The 14,954-nt window shown below is 42.4% G+C and overlaps 1 protein-coding gene across 5 annotated transcripts in view; it reads right to left on the minus strand.

Moving 5' to 3' along the window:
• Nucleotides 1-5,945: 5,945 nt before the first annotated feature.
• Nucleotides 5,946-14,954, minus strand: part of ZFHX3 (zinc finger homeobox 3) — a 244,918-nt gene continuing 235,909 nt past the window's right edge. For all 5 annotated transcript variants that reach the window (XM_074314649.1, XM_074314652.1, XM_074314650.1 and 2 more), the window contains one exon: nt 5,946-11,998. In XM_074314649.1, the coding sequence (XP_074170750.1) occupies nt 10,254-11,998 (1,745 nt within the window). In that variant the 3' untranslated portion in view covers nt 5,946-10,253. The remainder of the gene's footprint in view (nt 11,999-14,954) is intronic.

A 14,954-nucleotide genomic window follows, 5' to 3' on the forward strand; every position in this document is an offset into this window, starting at 1 on the left:
TAAAGTAGGGACAATTTTTTTTTTTTTGCCAAAATAACATACAAAAAACATGATTTAAGTTTAGCAAGAAGAGCTGGTGTCATTTACCTACCTTTCTTCCACCTCTGATCATTGTGATTAAGCAAAAGCATGAATTAGTTGCAACCCTTGATCTTAAGAGTGTATCAGCAACATATCATGTCCAGATAAATCAGATTCCTGTGTTAATTCAAACCTTTCGGGAAATTTTGCATGTGTAGGTAGCACTTTTGAAACGTATGCAGGACTCTTACCTCATACCCTTCCCAGCTGAAATATTAGGTTGGTGCAAAAGTAATTGCAATTTTTGCAATTATTTTTAACCTTTTAAACCACAACTACTTTTGCACCAACCTAATAACTAAAAATACAAAACAAAATATATGAAAAAATGGTTCTTGAGACACTGGATATCACACAGTGAAGGACAGCAATCCCTAAGACATGAGAAACAAACAAGGTAAGCCCTATAATTATCTCACCTTATTGCCTTGAGAGCTTTAGGCCACAGCACAGGGTGAGGAACCTAGGTAGAGCTCAGCAGACTACCTGAGTTGAGATAAAGCTGAGGCTGAGAAGACCAAGGCAGCTAGAATTTGCAAGACTGAAGTACCAGGAAACCTCTGGAGGGTCCCCTACAAGTATTCAGAAAAGTGCTGACCACTGCATGCATGTTAGGACACTACTTGAGGCTGGGAAAGAATAAGTCCAAAGGATAAGAGGGACCAGCACCTGATGCTCACACACAGGGAACAGTTTGTGGGACATCTGAATAGAGTTCTCAGAAAGGTCCTTCTTCAGTAGTGGAGAATAATTAGCCCTTGACTAAACTGTTCTAGTCCTGTCCAACAAAACTTAAAAGTAAGACCCGAAGAAAACTGTTTTCAGTAACTTAAGTGCACCCTAGAACAAACTCTAAATTCATAGGAATACAAAAATATCCAGCACCCAACAAGGTAAAATCCACAGTGATTGGTATCCAATAAGAGATTACCAGACATGCAAAGATGCAGGAAAACACAACTCATAGTGAGGAGAACAATCAACCAACTGAGACCAACTCGGAACTTAGATATTGTGTTTCCCCCAAAGTAAGACCTAGCCAGACAATCAGCTTCAATGCGTCTTTTGGAGCAAAAATTAATATAATACCTCGTATATTATATTATATTATATTATATTATATTATATTATATTATATTATATTATATTAATTATATTATATTATATTATATTATATTATATTATATTATATTATATTATATTATAATGCTATATTATACCCGGTCTTATATTACAGTAAAATAAGACTGGGTCTTATATTAATTTTTGCTCTAAAACACACATTAGAGCTGATTGTCTGGCTAGGTCTTATTTTTGGGGAAACACGGTAGCTGTTAGCAGAGGATGACAGTAAAGCCATCATTAATAACTGTATTTTATATGTTCAAAATTTAGGCAGAAACATGGAAGATATAAAAGAAAGACCCAAATCAAACTTCTAGAGATGAAAACTAAAGCCTGAGATGCAAAAATACACTGGATGGGATTAATGGCAGATTAAAAGAAAAGATTAGTGGACTTGAAGACATAGCATTAGAAACTATCAAAAATGAAGCACACAGAGAAAAGCGTAACCCCTGTCCCCCCAAAAAAACCCCCCACAAAACCAGAACATCAGTAAGCTACAGGTTAACTTCATATAGCTTAATACATATATAATCGGAGTTCTTGGGGGTGGGGGATGAGGGACAGAAGAAAATATATTTGAAGAAATAATGGTTGAAGAATTTCCAATTTTGATGAAAAGTAATACCCCACAAATCCAAAAGCTCAACAAACTCCAAGCACAAGAAACATAAATAAAACTGCGCCAAGGCACATCATAAATTGAAACATGATGTAATAAAACTAGTGATAAAGAGAAAAATCTTAAAAGCAACTAGAGAAAAAAGTACATTAAAAAATGAGGATGACAGCAGATTTCTTACTGGAAACAATTCAAAGGAGGCAACAGTGGAGCAACATCTTTACAGTATTGAAAGAAACAAATTCAACTGAATACAAATCAGACTTTGGAAACTTTTCAAACAATGTCAAACTTAGAACCATATAACAAAGAAATCAAACACCCTGTATAACGATATTCTGTCTATAGGCAATATGCCAAAGCTACATTTATACATTATTATCCTCAGAGAAAAGGAGAAATCGCCCAGCAGTTATCCTCCATAGCTATTACTAGCTTTCTGATGCTAATATCAGGAACCTTATTTCCAATACCATCATTGTTTCTGATTTAAAATGGGAGAAAGTTCACAGAGCCATACGTAGCTTCCTAAAGCCTGTATCATCAATGAGTCCTTTTATGCAGAGGCTATCAGGGAAACTCTCTCCTCAACCCTTTTCTCTGGGCTAATTTTCTTTTTACTCATTCCCAGGCCTCTTCCAGATGTTTATTTTGCAGGTTACTAGAAGAATAGTATTTTTTAAAAAGTCTTCCTGTGTTTGGGGAAAAGATCCTCTGCCAGTATTGTGTGTATTCCTCTTACAGTTTGGTTTCAGGTACAATTCATTCACTCTCACAGTCTGTTTAGATGCTCTCAACGTGTGCATCTGAACCACCTCAAAACAGGCAGTGGGAGTGGGCACAACCTATTCCATTTTCTCTATTCTATAACCACAGGCATTTAAGCTGCTCACCTGTCAAGGCACGGTGAAGCAAGAATATGTCTTGTCCTGCAAACAGAAGTCAACTACAAGCCATCCTTTGCCCAAATGAATCACTAGATGTTGGGCATTGAATGACTGAAATGCAAACTCCTGTCCTATATTCCTGTACAATGCATGAGCAGAAGCTCTCTGAAGGATCTCTGGACCCTCTGAGATAAGTACAGATAGGGAAACATCAGATATAAACGTATGGCAAAGGCTTGATGGGACTGACTTAAACAACTGCAGTCACCAAACCCTCTGTGAAGAATCAGAAAGTTGCAATCACAGGGGACCTAGAGCAAAGGAAAAGTGGAGCATTACTACTTACAGTAATAGTAGCAACAGACATTTAGCACTGAGTACGTGCCATGCAGTGTTTGAAACATTTTACGTATAATAATTTATTGAATCTTCACAACTACCCTATGAAGCAGGTACCATTATCCTCATTGTACCATGGGAATAAGTAACACAAGCAGTTACACTGGTGGAGTACAAATTTGAAGGCCGTTAGCCTGACTCCTGAGCCCACACTCTCAACCACTCTTCTCTAGTGTCTGACAGGAGAGAGTGTGTGGGAAGGTGCACTGGACAGAGACCACACAACATGATTAGTGCCTTTTCCTCTCCCTCTTTACCTCACTATCCTAAACACCTAGGATAGACTCCCCCACTTTGCCTACCTTCTAGATCATTTTCAGGAACAGGCGAGAAGTAATTCTACAAAATATATTTCAAGGGCATGCAAATATAAGTGAGGCGTTTCGAGGGGCTCTAAAAGACAACAGCAATGCGTAAGGAGGCATAGGGTAGGAAGAGCAGTGTATTGAGAGTAGCAAGGCAAGGAATAGTGTGAGTCCAAACAAAGCTTTTGATATTACGGAGTATCTACTGATGCCTGTCTCTCTTGGTAGTCTTCGTTCCTAGCGCTCATTTCTCAGGCCAAGGGATCTTGGCCCAAGAGCAAAACAATTCATCTGAAAGTGTTCATTCCCCTGTTAATAAGGATTCATAAGTTGGATTAAATAGTCTTTGCCTGTTCCACATAGGGTAAAGAACATATTTTTTTTCACCTGTAATTTAAAAACTGGAGAACATAGAGAGGGATCAAAACCAATTGGGTAAGACAGCTTAAAAACATACACCTTTAGTTTCAAAAGAGGGAAAGAGAAAGGGAGGGAGGAAGGACGGTACACTTTTGCTATGAAGTAAAAAGTAGTGGAAAGCTTTCTCTACTTTAATGGCCCTGAGAGCACTCATTTCTTTGCAAGTTTTGCCATGGCCTTGGCTGGTCTACCCCCAGCAGTAATGTAAGAGACTGAACGGGCACATCTGCCCTGCTGTAATTAAGGCTGCAGAGCAGAGCAGCAGGTGCAAACTTCTCATCCTTCAACTTGACTCTTAAACTGCTTGTGCTCTTGTAACTTAAAGTCTAAACTTGTTAAAAGTGAGATTTGGAAGGTCATTAGTCTATAACAGGAGCTAGGCACCGCAGACATTTCTTTAAAGCAAAATTAGAAACAGCTACCTGACTAACACACATCAGCCATGTGTGTTTTAAGCTGTTGCCGTTTCACATTTTCCAGGGGGGAAATGCTATTAATTCCGAGGAGATTAGTATCCACATGAGCATGATATTGAAGCCAGATTGGAAGACTTTTCCCGTAAGAAAAAGCTTTTCCGTAACAGAAAAGAGTCCCTTACTCAACCTTCTCTCAATGTAATTTAGGTGCTTAGAGATTTTCTGATACAAAGGGCACAACCATCACGAAGGTTTTGTCTTATTTTCTTGTTAAAAATTTATCTTTAGAGGAATTTGAATTGTAGTCACCTTCCTCCAAAGAGCTAAGGCAGTAAAACTCCTCTGCAAAATTATTAGGTTAGGTTGGTGCAAAAGTAATTGCGGTTTAAAAGGTTAAAAATAATGGCAAAAACCGCAATTACTTTTGCACCAACCTAATCATTCCATTTAAAACATTTCAATGTGATCCTGCCAGATCCTAAAATAATTGTAGCTTAGAAAGGCAGACGTGGCTTTGGGTCTGAAAATTTTTATCATACTGTACCTTTTTGTGGGGTAGGAAAAAAGATTAGTGCTGTAACTGTGTGCCAAGAAAACGTACTGAGATAGAAGCCATCTGCTTCTCCAGGAACACCCAAAAGAAAGGTGCAATGCTAGGGAAAGGGCACGGTTTCATTAGGGACCGTGACACTGCTTGTTTGGCATAGAGGTTCCAGCACCAGCAAGGGAACCAACTATTGCTTTCTGAGCACTTAGTAATGCCTGTGCCAATTGTAGAATTCTTTGAAATTTTGAGTCAACAGGGTCACTGCTTCTTCTTGAATGCCTGCTGCAGGAACTAAGAAAAAAAGACTTGGTTGACAATAGCTGTCTGAGCCAACAGAAGAGGGTTTCATAGCTCAACTCCTGGGGTAGAAAAGACCCCTGTTGGCCGAGGGCAGATGCTGCAGACCTTGCAAGGGCACCATTAGCCTGCAGTGCTGGCCAAGCCCAGCTGCAAAAGCTCTATAAATTATTTATCCACTGTGGCTACAAATTAGAGACGAATGGAAGGACTTTGGGCCCAATCTTAGGTGTACTCGTTATTAATGAACTTCAGGTATTTTCTGTTATAAGGGAGAGTTTCTGATAAGAGGACGGAGTATTCTCTTGTATGTAGAACTACTATTGCTACTACTATTTTGTAGACAGTTCTTATCTCAAATTCTGCTCTAACAGTGAGTAGAAAAGTCCATTGCTAGGAAAGGTAAATGTAATCAACAATCCACTTAATTCAACTTACCTTTCATATTCTGTCATAAACACTGGATCCCATTCCCATTTCAGAAAAGTTGAGCTTACCTCTCTCCTGGCCATCAGCAAAACTTTTGCTCGTGATTGTGCCAAGTGTCTAACATTCTTATGTAAACATTTCAATTAAAAAGTAAGGCTATTAGGATTCTCTGGGGTCAAATATTATTTAAGCTGTCAGGTTTACTCTTCTCAATGAAATAAGCTAGTCAGCATCATGGCCAAACTTCTGGCACTTTTATGAGTGACAAGGATGGGAAGTACAATGATACTTAGAAATACCAAAGAGTTTGTGTTGAAATAAGTATCCCTCAAGATACTGTTCAAATTTACACTTCGTCAGTCATCAATGTCTTTCTTTCACACATGCACACACACAAAATCTGTTGACAGAGAAAAGAACTTTTGCTCATATTTTTTTAATGTATCACAATGAGCAGGAAACATACTTGATGAAATATTTTCAAAGGAGTATATTCAATTACCATCTACAATCAACTTAACTATGACAACAAAGTTTGTGACAAATTTTTTTTCAGTTTGAAAGTTCCATGTGGTTCTGTTTGTTAGTCTCCATGTATTTTGGTACAGTTCGAGATCAGCATTGTTACAGTAACAAAAAAAGCTAACAAGACTACATTATAGAAAAACACCAAGAACATCATTTTTGGTTTCACTTGCTCTATTTTTTTTTGTTTTGTTTTTTTTTTGTTTTTTGTTTTTTTGTACATTGCAAAGGCTGTTCATATACCTTTTCACCTCAGGGTCACGTTCATTTATGCTTTCTTTCCTACCCAAACTTGCCCCCCTCCCCCCTGAAAAGTAAACAACAACAAAAAAAACTAGTCAAAGCTTTGTTTCACAGTGGGCAGTATCTCAGCGCCAACAAACAACCAACTCAATTTATGCTTCTATTTAAAATGTTTTAATTTAATTTATTATTTAAAAAAAATATATGTCCATGAACATCAAGTGCACTGGCTTGGGTCACTGCCTCTCTCTCTCCTGCAACTTCCTGCCATGCCTGATAAACTCAGGTTTAAACACATGCCGTCTGTTTTACTTTATTTTCAGTCGTGTAAAACTTTGGCCACATTCATCTCTTTAAATAGCTTTTAATTAAAAAGCAAAAAAAAACTTCCTAGATTTATTAAACCTTTCCGTGTGTGTGTTTCTTTCTTAAGATTCTTTTGGAAGGATGGATGAAAATAACTCCCATCCCATGGGTCAGTTGTGCTATGACTGAATGATGTCTAGCACCCACCCACACTGTGGAGTATTTGGGGGGGGGGACAAAAACAAAATATGAAGTGTCAATGGAAGTGAAGAACTAATTTAAAAAGTGAGTTGACATGTCCTATTCAGTTACCTACTATACAGCAGACAGGAATAAATTCTCTGAGTGAGACCAATCCAAACAGTTGAGCGTTGTAGTGAATTCATTCTTTGTCAACGATACTTGTCACAGCCAAGGTGGATGTCAGTCCACAAACATCTTACTAGCTCATGTCTGACCTCTAATTTTCACCATCACTGACTGCTTTGCTACTTCTGGGTTAATGCTGAGGAATTGTTTTTTCTTTTTTGAATGAACATATATGTGGGCAGTAGAGTTGTAGAGGAAAGCATTAAGTGTGCAACCCACACCAGGTTGAAACAATCACATAACCCCTCTGAGGACCACGGGTGGGTGGAAGCATGCTTAGCCAATCTACCCAACCAATCACCTTGCTGTTGCCAAAATACACCCACAGGTCAAGGCATGGCATAACAAAACACAGTCACTCTGCCTCACAGAGGGAGGATGGCATAGTAGCTCAAAAGAGAGAGGTGGGGGGGAGAGAGGGAGGGAGAGAGAGAGAACCATTGGGGGAGGGGTGGCAAAATTACAAGGAAATGAACTTAAAGTTGAGGGGGGCAGGAAAGGGATAGAAATTGCACTATTACCAAGCAATATCATTTTTAAAAACAAAGTTTACAGAAAAGACCTAGCAGAATTTGACAGATAAAGCTAGTGTTAAATTGTTAATTGGTATCACAGAGAACCAAAAACAAACAATTTTTTTCTATATGATACAGACACAGAGTAACATACAACAATTAAATGGCAAAAAATATATATATATTTCATAGAGTTACAAACGATAAAATAATGGAAAACAAAAAACTGTACAACTTTAAAATTTAAAAATGTTCATCTCAAACACAGGGAGAAATACAAGAATTCTTGTTAAAAGAAAATAGCTTGTTAAAACAGCAAATGTTTTGCGTACTTGTTTTTGACACCTTATGCTACAACTGGATACTGGTATGAATAGTTAGATGGTATTCTTTAGTATTTCTACTTAAAAAAATTAAAAAAGAAATTTGCACTGTGCATCAGCCTAGTTAGAAATATGTACAACAGTTCAGGATCTACTCTTTCATTAAACTAAAAACAAATTCATAAAAATAAAATAGTCCCGGCTAAAAAAGGACAAAAAAGAAAAAAAGAAATCCATTTTCAGATCTTGGAATGCTCCAGTCTTTTGCAAAGTCGATGAGTGGCTTCAGCACTGGGGAAAGAAGCCCGAAAGGTGACCAATGGAACCTGCATTCACAGTCTTCAAAGTTCCCTTTTGAAACATAAGGAAGAGAATGAAGGGGAGAAGGATTTCACACTTTCTGGGCAAGGGGAGATTGTTTCTGTTGATGTTTGGCTATGAAAGTGAAACAGCAAAGCATCTATTTGTCTCCAAAATCTATGTTATAGCAGCACAAAGTTTTCCTTTTAAAGTTCAGACCACTTTTGTTTTGTTTTGTTTTGTTTAAGATCAGAACGGGTGTATGGTGCGTTGTGTTGTGTGTTACAGGAATACGGATATTAACATAAACACAAGTGCCTCAAATACGGTTCCTTTTTTGCTCTCGGTACATTGCTATCTGCTTCTTTGTTGGCTGCGCTCTGGATCACTCGCCGCTCAGACTGCCTAACACAAGGACAAAACTTTGAAGTAAAAAATGTGTCTTTTGGTATATGGAATTGTCATTAACAGTTGCCTCTCTGCTTGCAGAAGAAGCACATAACAACCTGGGAATCTTTTGTTTTATTCTTTCTTTTATTAAACTAAATCTTGTTTGTTTAAATCAGAAACAAATTCTCAAGTAACAAGAACCCTTTCCCTTTTTTCTGCATCAGCAGTGAAAGGGTATGTCTTTGGATTTTATTTAAAGCATGAAATTTCTTTTTCTGAGAGAGGAAAGAAAACAAAACAAACCAAACCCCTAACCAAAACCTTTTTTTAGAAAAGAAAAGCACACAGTCTAATTACACAAATCGAAACAAATGCTTTAGCTTAGGAAAAGACTATTTGAAGCATCTACCAAACAAGGAGGAAAAGAAGGGGTGAAAAGAAAAGCCAAAGGAAGGATAAATTAAAAAATAAAAATAAAAAATAAATGCACAAGGCTAACAGATACAGGTAACTAGAATTATTTGCCTTTAAAATGTTTCAACTCTCCAAACAAAAATAATCTGTGAGGATCCTAATGACCCCTAGAACCCTTTGAAATTCTTTCTTTAGTTTTATAAAATAATTCTGCAGCTACCCTCTAAGAAATGAAGGCAGCTACCTTAAATGGGAGATTATAGGATGGGAGGTGGGAGGAGGAAAGAGAAAAGTCGAATTAAGGGACAAAGGGGAGAAAAGCTTAGGCGAATCAACGGATTGCAATCTATCTGCTAGGAATGAACAAGACAACATCAAATGAGGAGCTGTCAGCTGGACCATACAAAAAGCTAAATGTACACAAAAGGTTTTTTTTCCTTTTAAATCTACCATACTGCTTCAGTTCATTTCCAATGCAACAATCTACTCAACACCAAAAATGGTCATATCTATCATAAATACAGAAAGTCAGTTTTTAAAACTTATTTTTTTAAGCTACGAGTCCTCAACACTCTTTGTGTGTGTGGGTTTTTTTTCTTTTTTCTGAAAGTGGGAGTGCTTAACTTTTCATCTTGAAATTGGCTTCAGCAGAAAAGCTACCCTTAAAATCCCCAGAAAGCTAAAGCAGTTCACATTGTTTTTCTCGAATACTTTCTGCCCTTTTTTAAATTAAGAAAACAAAAAATCTTTTCTGGAACGAAAAAAAAAAAAAAAAACCCCCCCCCAAAATAATATATAAAATAATGATTCTGAAAACAGAACAAAGTGTGAGCGATTGACCTGAGAATAAAAAGACATTACATTTCTTTTTTTCTTTTAGCAAGCCATTGGTATCTGAATGCTAAGATAGCAAGAAATTTAAAACTGGAACAAGGTGGACTGCTTTCCCATACAGTGCATGCCGGGCTCCTCTGTGCTATCAACGTGGGGCGTTTATTGAAAAGGGGCAAATATACAAGGGGTTTAAGCTCCAAAGACGTTAGGGAGGCCCTGCGGACTTGTGTTTCCCAGACCAATAGTACCTTCAAAAGGACACAATGTAACAGGGTTAAGGGGTGTTTTCTTTATATATTAAAAGAAAAAAGAAAAGACAAGAATGTAAAATCACCGGCATAGATAGGTATATGGGAAAACAACCCACGCTTTTTCTTTTTTTTCTTTTTTTCTTTTTTTTTCTTTTTTTTGGTTAGAAGCTTTGGAATTGCAGTTAGTCTATTTTTGAAATTGGTTTATTAATTTTTTATTTAAATTCATTTGTTTGTATTGTTCATCTTCAAAGCTTACAATCTGAAGGTGTCCGTTCCTACACTGGTCAGACCACTGTCCTTGGGGCAGCTGGGGTCTTTGGGACCCTCCACCGGGCTCGCCGGTCCGTCGGACTTTTGGCTGAGATCCGTGTCAGACTCCTCCGAATAGTCGTCTGTTGGCATCGAGGGCTGAACCCCTGAGGTGCTGCATGAACTTGAGGTAACCGTTGAAGATGAGGAGAGAGGAGGAAAAGAAGGGGGCTTCGCGGCCGAAGCCCGGGAGACCACTTGCGGCCAAGACTTCCTGGAGGCGTGGGGGGAAGCGGAGGACGAGGAGGGGGCGGCGGCCGACGGGGGAGGGGGGCTGTCGTTTGAGTGAGCGGCAGACTGCGAGGTAGATGCGGTGCTAGGATCGGGGAAGCAGGCAGAGTGAGGTAATAAACTAGGGTGCTCTTTGGCGTTTCTTGCTGCTCTCGTGATTGTTCTGTGTTTGTGCAAGGCCGACTCGAGATGTTGACTCAGAGCTTCCTCCCCACAGAGCGCGCTCTCGCACGCCAGGCAGTGGTACGAGCCGCCGCCGCCGCCGCCGCTGCTGCCGCCGCCGCCGCCGCCGCCGCCGCCGCTGCCGCCGCCGCCGCCGCCGCCCGTGGGGACGCGAAGCACCATCTCTTGCAGGTTCACCACAGACTGGCCGAAGAAGCAGAGGGACTTCAGGTGGCTCCTCGCCGCCTCCTCGTCACCGAAGCCCGCCTGGCACTTGCGGCAGACCAACTTGTACTGCACCTTTGGAACAATGAAGGGGTCGTAGAGGGAGTCCGCACTTTTGCTTTCTGCTTCTGGCTCTTCGGGGGGTTTCGGCAGGAGGGGGGACACCTCGCGGGGTGCGTTTTTCTGCTCGTCTGGTTTGGGGGATTCTTTGGCAGGGTCTTTGTCTGGGGAAGCAGCCCCCGGGGGGACTGGGGTCTGGCTTGCTTTGGGCTGCTGCACTTTCTGCTGTTGTTGCTGCTGCTGCTGCTGCTGCTGCTGCTGCTGCTGCTGCTGCTGCTGCTGCTGCTGCTGCTGCTGCTGCTGCTGCAGTTGCCGCTGCTGCTGCTGCTGGATGGCCTCCTGCAGACTCTGCTGGTATTGCTGGTACTGCTGCAGAAGGGAGCCCGGGGACAGCCCCATCAGGGCCTGCGACAGCGCGGGGCTGTAGGGGAACAGGCCTTCCATGCCATACATAGGCTGCAGGTACCCGCTCTGCAGGGCGCCGGGGATCTGGGGGGCGTAATATGGAGAGAAGCCTGGTACGAAGTAAGGAAGGAACTGGCTCGTGAGCAACGCTGTGGGGTCCGAGGTCAAGGCCGCCTGCAGGGCCTGCAGCTGCGCAGGGTCCACCGCATACTCCATGGTGGGCAGCGGGGCTGAGATGGTGGCTGTGGCGGCCGTCGGGGGCTCTCCTTTCTCCTTCTTGGGGACAGGCAGGGGTTCCCCTTTCCCTTTGTGTGCCTTTTCCTTCTCCTTCACCTTTTCACTGTCTTTGTCCTTGCGCTGCTGTTGCTGTGGCGGGAGCTGTGGCGCAGGTGGCGGCTGGGCTGCTGGAGGTGGCTGCACCTGCGGTGGCGGCTGCTGGGGTTGGGGGGGTTGCTGAGGGGCCATCGCCATGGTGGCTTGTGCTGGGGTCGGGGAGCTCAGCGATGCTGAGGACGGTTTATTTGGTAATCCAGATGTGGGGAGGCCAGGGGAAGGAACTGTTGTGCTGGGAAGACCCATCAAGTTCGGTTTTGGAGACGTTAAAGCTGAAAAGGATGGAGACAGAGAAATCACGTGTCAGTCTGGGTGATGAGGAGGCAGCTCAAGATGTTTGACCTGTGTCTCTGGCACCAAGTCTGACATCTCAATGTTTAAACTTGAGGAATCCTCTCAAAACCGACGTTTTCAACAGAGGTGTCCTGCTCGGCTCAGGGTTGGATAGCCTTGTATTCTAATCAGGACCCAGTCCTGGGTCGGCTCCCGTATTTTCCCTTTTGGCTAAACACCTCCCAACACCTTCCTGCCCCACGTGTGGCACCCAGCCCACTCATTCATATTAACTTTGCCTTGCTCCCAGCTACCATTCATTCAGCCCGAGGCAGTTAATCTGGAGGGCCCCAAACTAGCTTCCAGCTGGGACCAAAGGCCTTCATCAAAGCTTCACAGAAATACTACAGCCCAGAGGTCCTACCAGAAGTTGTCGGAGGAGAGAGGCAACAGAAGAGAGCGAAGGCAAGCAAGAAACCTGGCCAGGCCCCAAGACCATGTGAACAGACAACAGGCTGTCCACGTGCACCTCTGTGACTTCCATTGCTGTAGCTGAATGGACACGTTCGGAGGCCAGAGAGAGGACAAGGAATGGGGAGAAATAAAAACAATCCATTCAAAGAAAACTGTTCCCTGCCTTGCCTCAGCTGACCTGCTTTAACAAATCTGTTGAAAAATGTAAATATCTAGGAACAGGATTCTGGAGTCCACCGGAGAAATGAACATTTTCTCCTCTTGCTCCTGTTTGAATGACATATAGGAGGAGTAGGGCTGTAGATGGTTAAAAAAAACAGCGACAGGAAGAAGGGAAAACTATGTCAGAAATGGAACAGCCCAAAGACATCACAACCTACCTCAGGCACCACTGCTTATGGTTGGCAAAGGCTTCCAACCATGTCACTGTTCCCACATGGGGTACAGCCCCATCCTCAATCACATGCAGGCCTAACCTACCACTATGAGAAGGCCTCCCCTCAGCCCAGAGCCTGCCATCCTCCCTAACCCATACCTATCTTCTGGTTTGAGTCTTTTGTTCCAGGGTGATGGAAGACGATGTTGCTGCTGCTGGTACAAGCATCCCCGTTTTTCAAAGTTCGTTTATGCCACTTTGCTTTTATGAAAAGACAGACCTACATTAATACCTGTTTTCACTAACTGAAAGAAATCCAAAGAGGATTTTCGCACTTTTACAAGAAAAGGCAAAAAGTGAATAGTGTTCAGCGTTTGTTTTGCAGTGAGCGGTTACAGAGGCAGCGTGCACCCTGAGCGAGGAGAAGGCTACTGCCAAGCTCCGTCCCCAGGAGCTACACTCAGTATCTCAGCGTCACTACACTCAGGAACTACACTCAGTATTTTGTGTATCCGTTAGCAAGATGTGTCCTGAGACAACAGCTTCTTGGCGCCATTTTGGCTTACAAAAGGTTTCCTAGGAACGTTCTATTTTCGGATGGCAGGGAAAACGGTACATCAAGCTGTAGGTGTGTCAAGACTAGCAAGGTGGTGGTGAAGGACAGCACTGTGGCACGGGGCGCAGGGTATGCTGCGTGACGAGATGCTGAGAAAAGACGGGAGTGGAGAAGAATTCACAGGCAGCAGCCTTCGGGTCACCTTTATATTCACCACACCCAAGAAACCAGACAATATATACCCCGTCACTTCAGACAGCACCAAAATGCAAACTCAAAAATCCTACAGCCCCTCACCGTTTCAGCTGGACTACCTTCTGCCAGAAAGCTGCGGTCGGGGGTTCTGTAAATGACACTCTTTGTGAGGAAAACAACACTCTGAAGCCCAGGCCTGGGTGAAGACAATGTTGACTTCCGGTTACAGTGGTGTAGTGTTTACTGGTCTATCACACTGCATTTGAAAACCCTCAAATTTCAGACGAAAAGAACAAGGTTGTCTCAAGTTGCCAATCCCAGAAAAACATCCGTTCACATTTGAATAGTCAAGTACATCATTAATGTACTCTTCCGGAACAGCAGAAAGGGACCACGAAGATTAAATCATCCAGCTTCCTCAGTGCACACACGGCACGGACTGAAACCAGAAATGCGTCTGACTCAGAAAAACTTAGTAAAGTCTTGTTGGTTAAATTGGCACAAACGAGGTGAACACAGAATGTATTATGAATTCTAAACTTGGGACATGGCTCTTTCTGTCTTCCTTTCGGCAATGGGCCTGTTCCAAGTTTTAGCTTGGAACCAGAGTCAAAAGGAAGGGTGACGAAGGACTGTCTAGAGATTTTCCCATTTCTGTGACATCAGGTTTTCAGGAGAAAGATCCAGGTCAGAAGGTTTTAAACTGACTTTCTTCCTGTATCCTGAACTGATAGTCTACATGTGGGATTCGAAATTTTAAGGAACATTTACTGAACCCCTGCTATTTAAACCAAGCTCTGCACTAGCCATGTTCAATACAGTAGCTCAATATGTTCCCACAATAATTCCGTGGCCTCACTTTTCTCATCTGTGAGATGAGAACCAAGCAAGGAACTTCATCCCCGAGACCTAACCATGCACCTCTAGAGCCAGACTGATACGGTATGGGTTCTGACTGACACACATCTGCCATGTGATCCGGAGCCCGTCAGCTGACTGCTTGGAACCGCAGCTTTCCATAGTAAATGGTTGTAGGGATTTACACGAAAGGTCATATGGAAAGAGCTTACCACTGGGCCTGACATATTAAACCCAAGTTTCTTCCCTCCCATTACAGATCCAGTGCTCCAATGAGCTGCAGTACAATCAGGAGGTGGTAACTGGGGCATCCCTGGCTGCTTTGAATAATTAAGAGCATCTCTTTCTATTGTGAGTGCGCTCCAAGTGGTCAGAACCTGAGTAGCACCGAACTTCCACCTGTTGACTGCCTGGCTCCTAGTGAGCGTTGTGGGAGGAGCACTGAGAGCTGGGAGGCCCGAGGAGCTCTGGCTCCTCCCCTCACTTGCTGAATGGT

Source organism: Rhinolophus sinicus, linkage group LG11, assembly GCF_036562045.2.
Source record: "Rhinolophus sinicus isolate RSC01 linkage group LG11, ASM3656204v1, whole genome shotgun sequence".
NCBI lineage: Eukaryota > Metazoa > Chordata > Mammalia > Chiroptera > Rhinolophidae > Rhinolophus > Rhinolophus sinicus.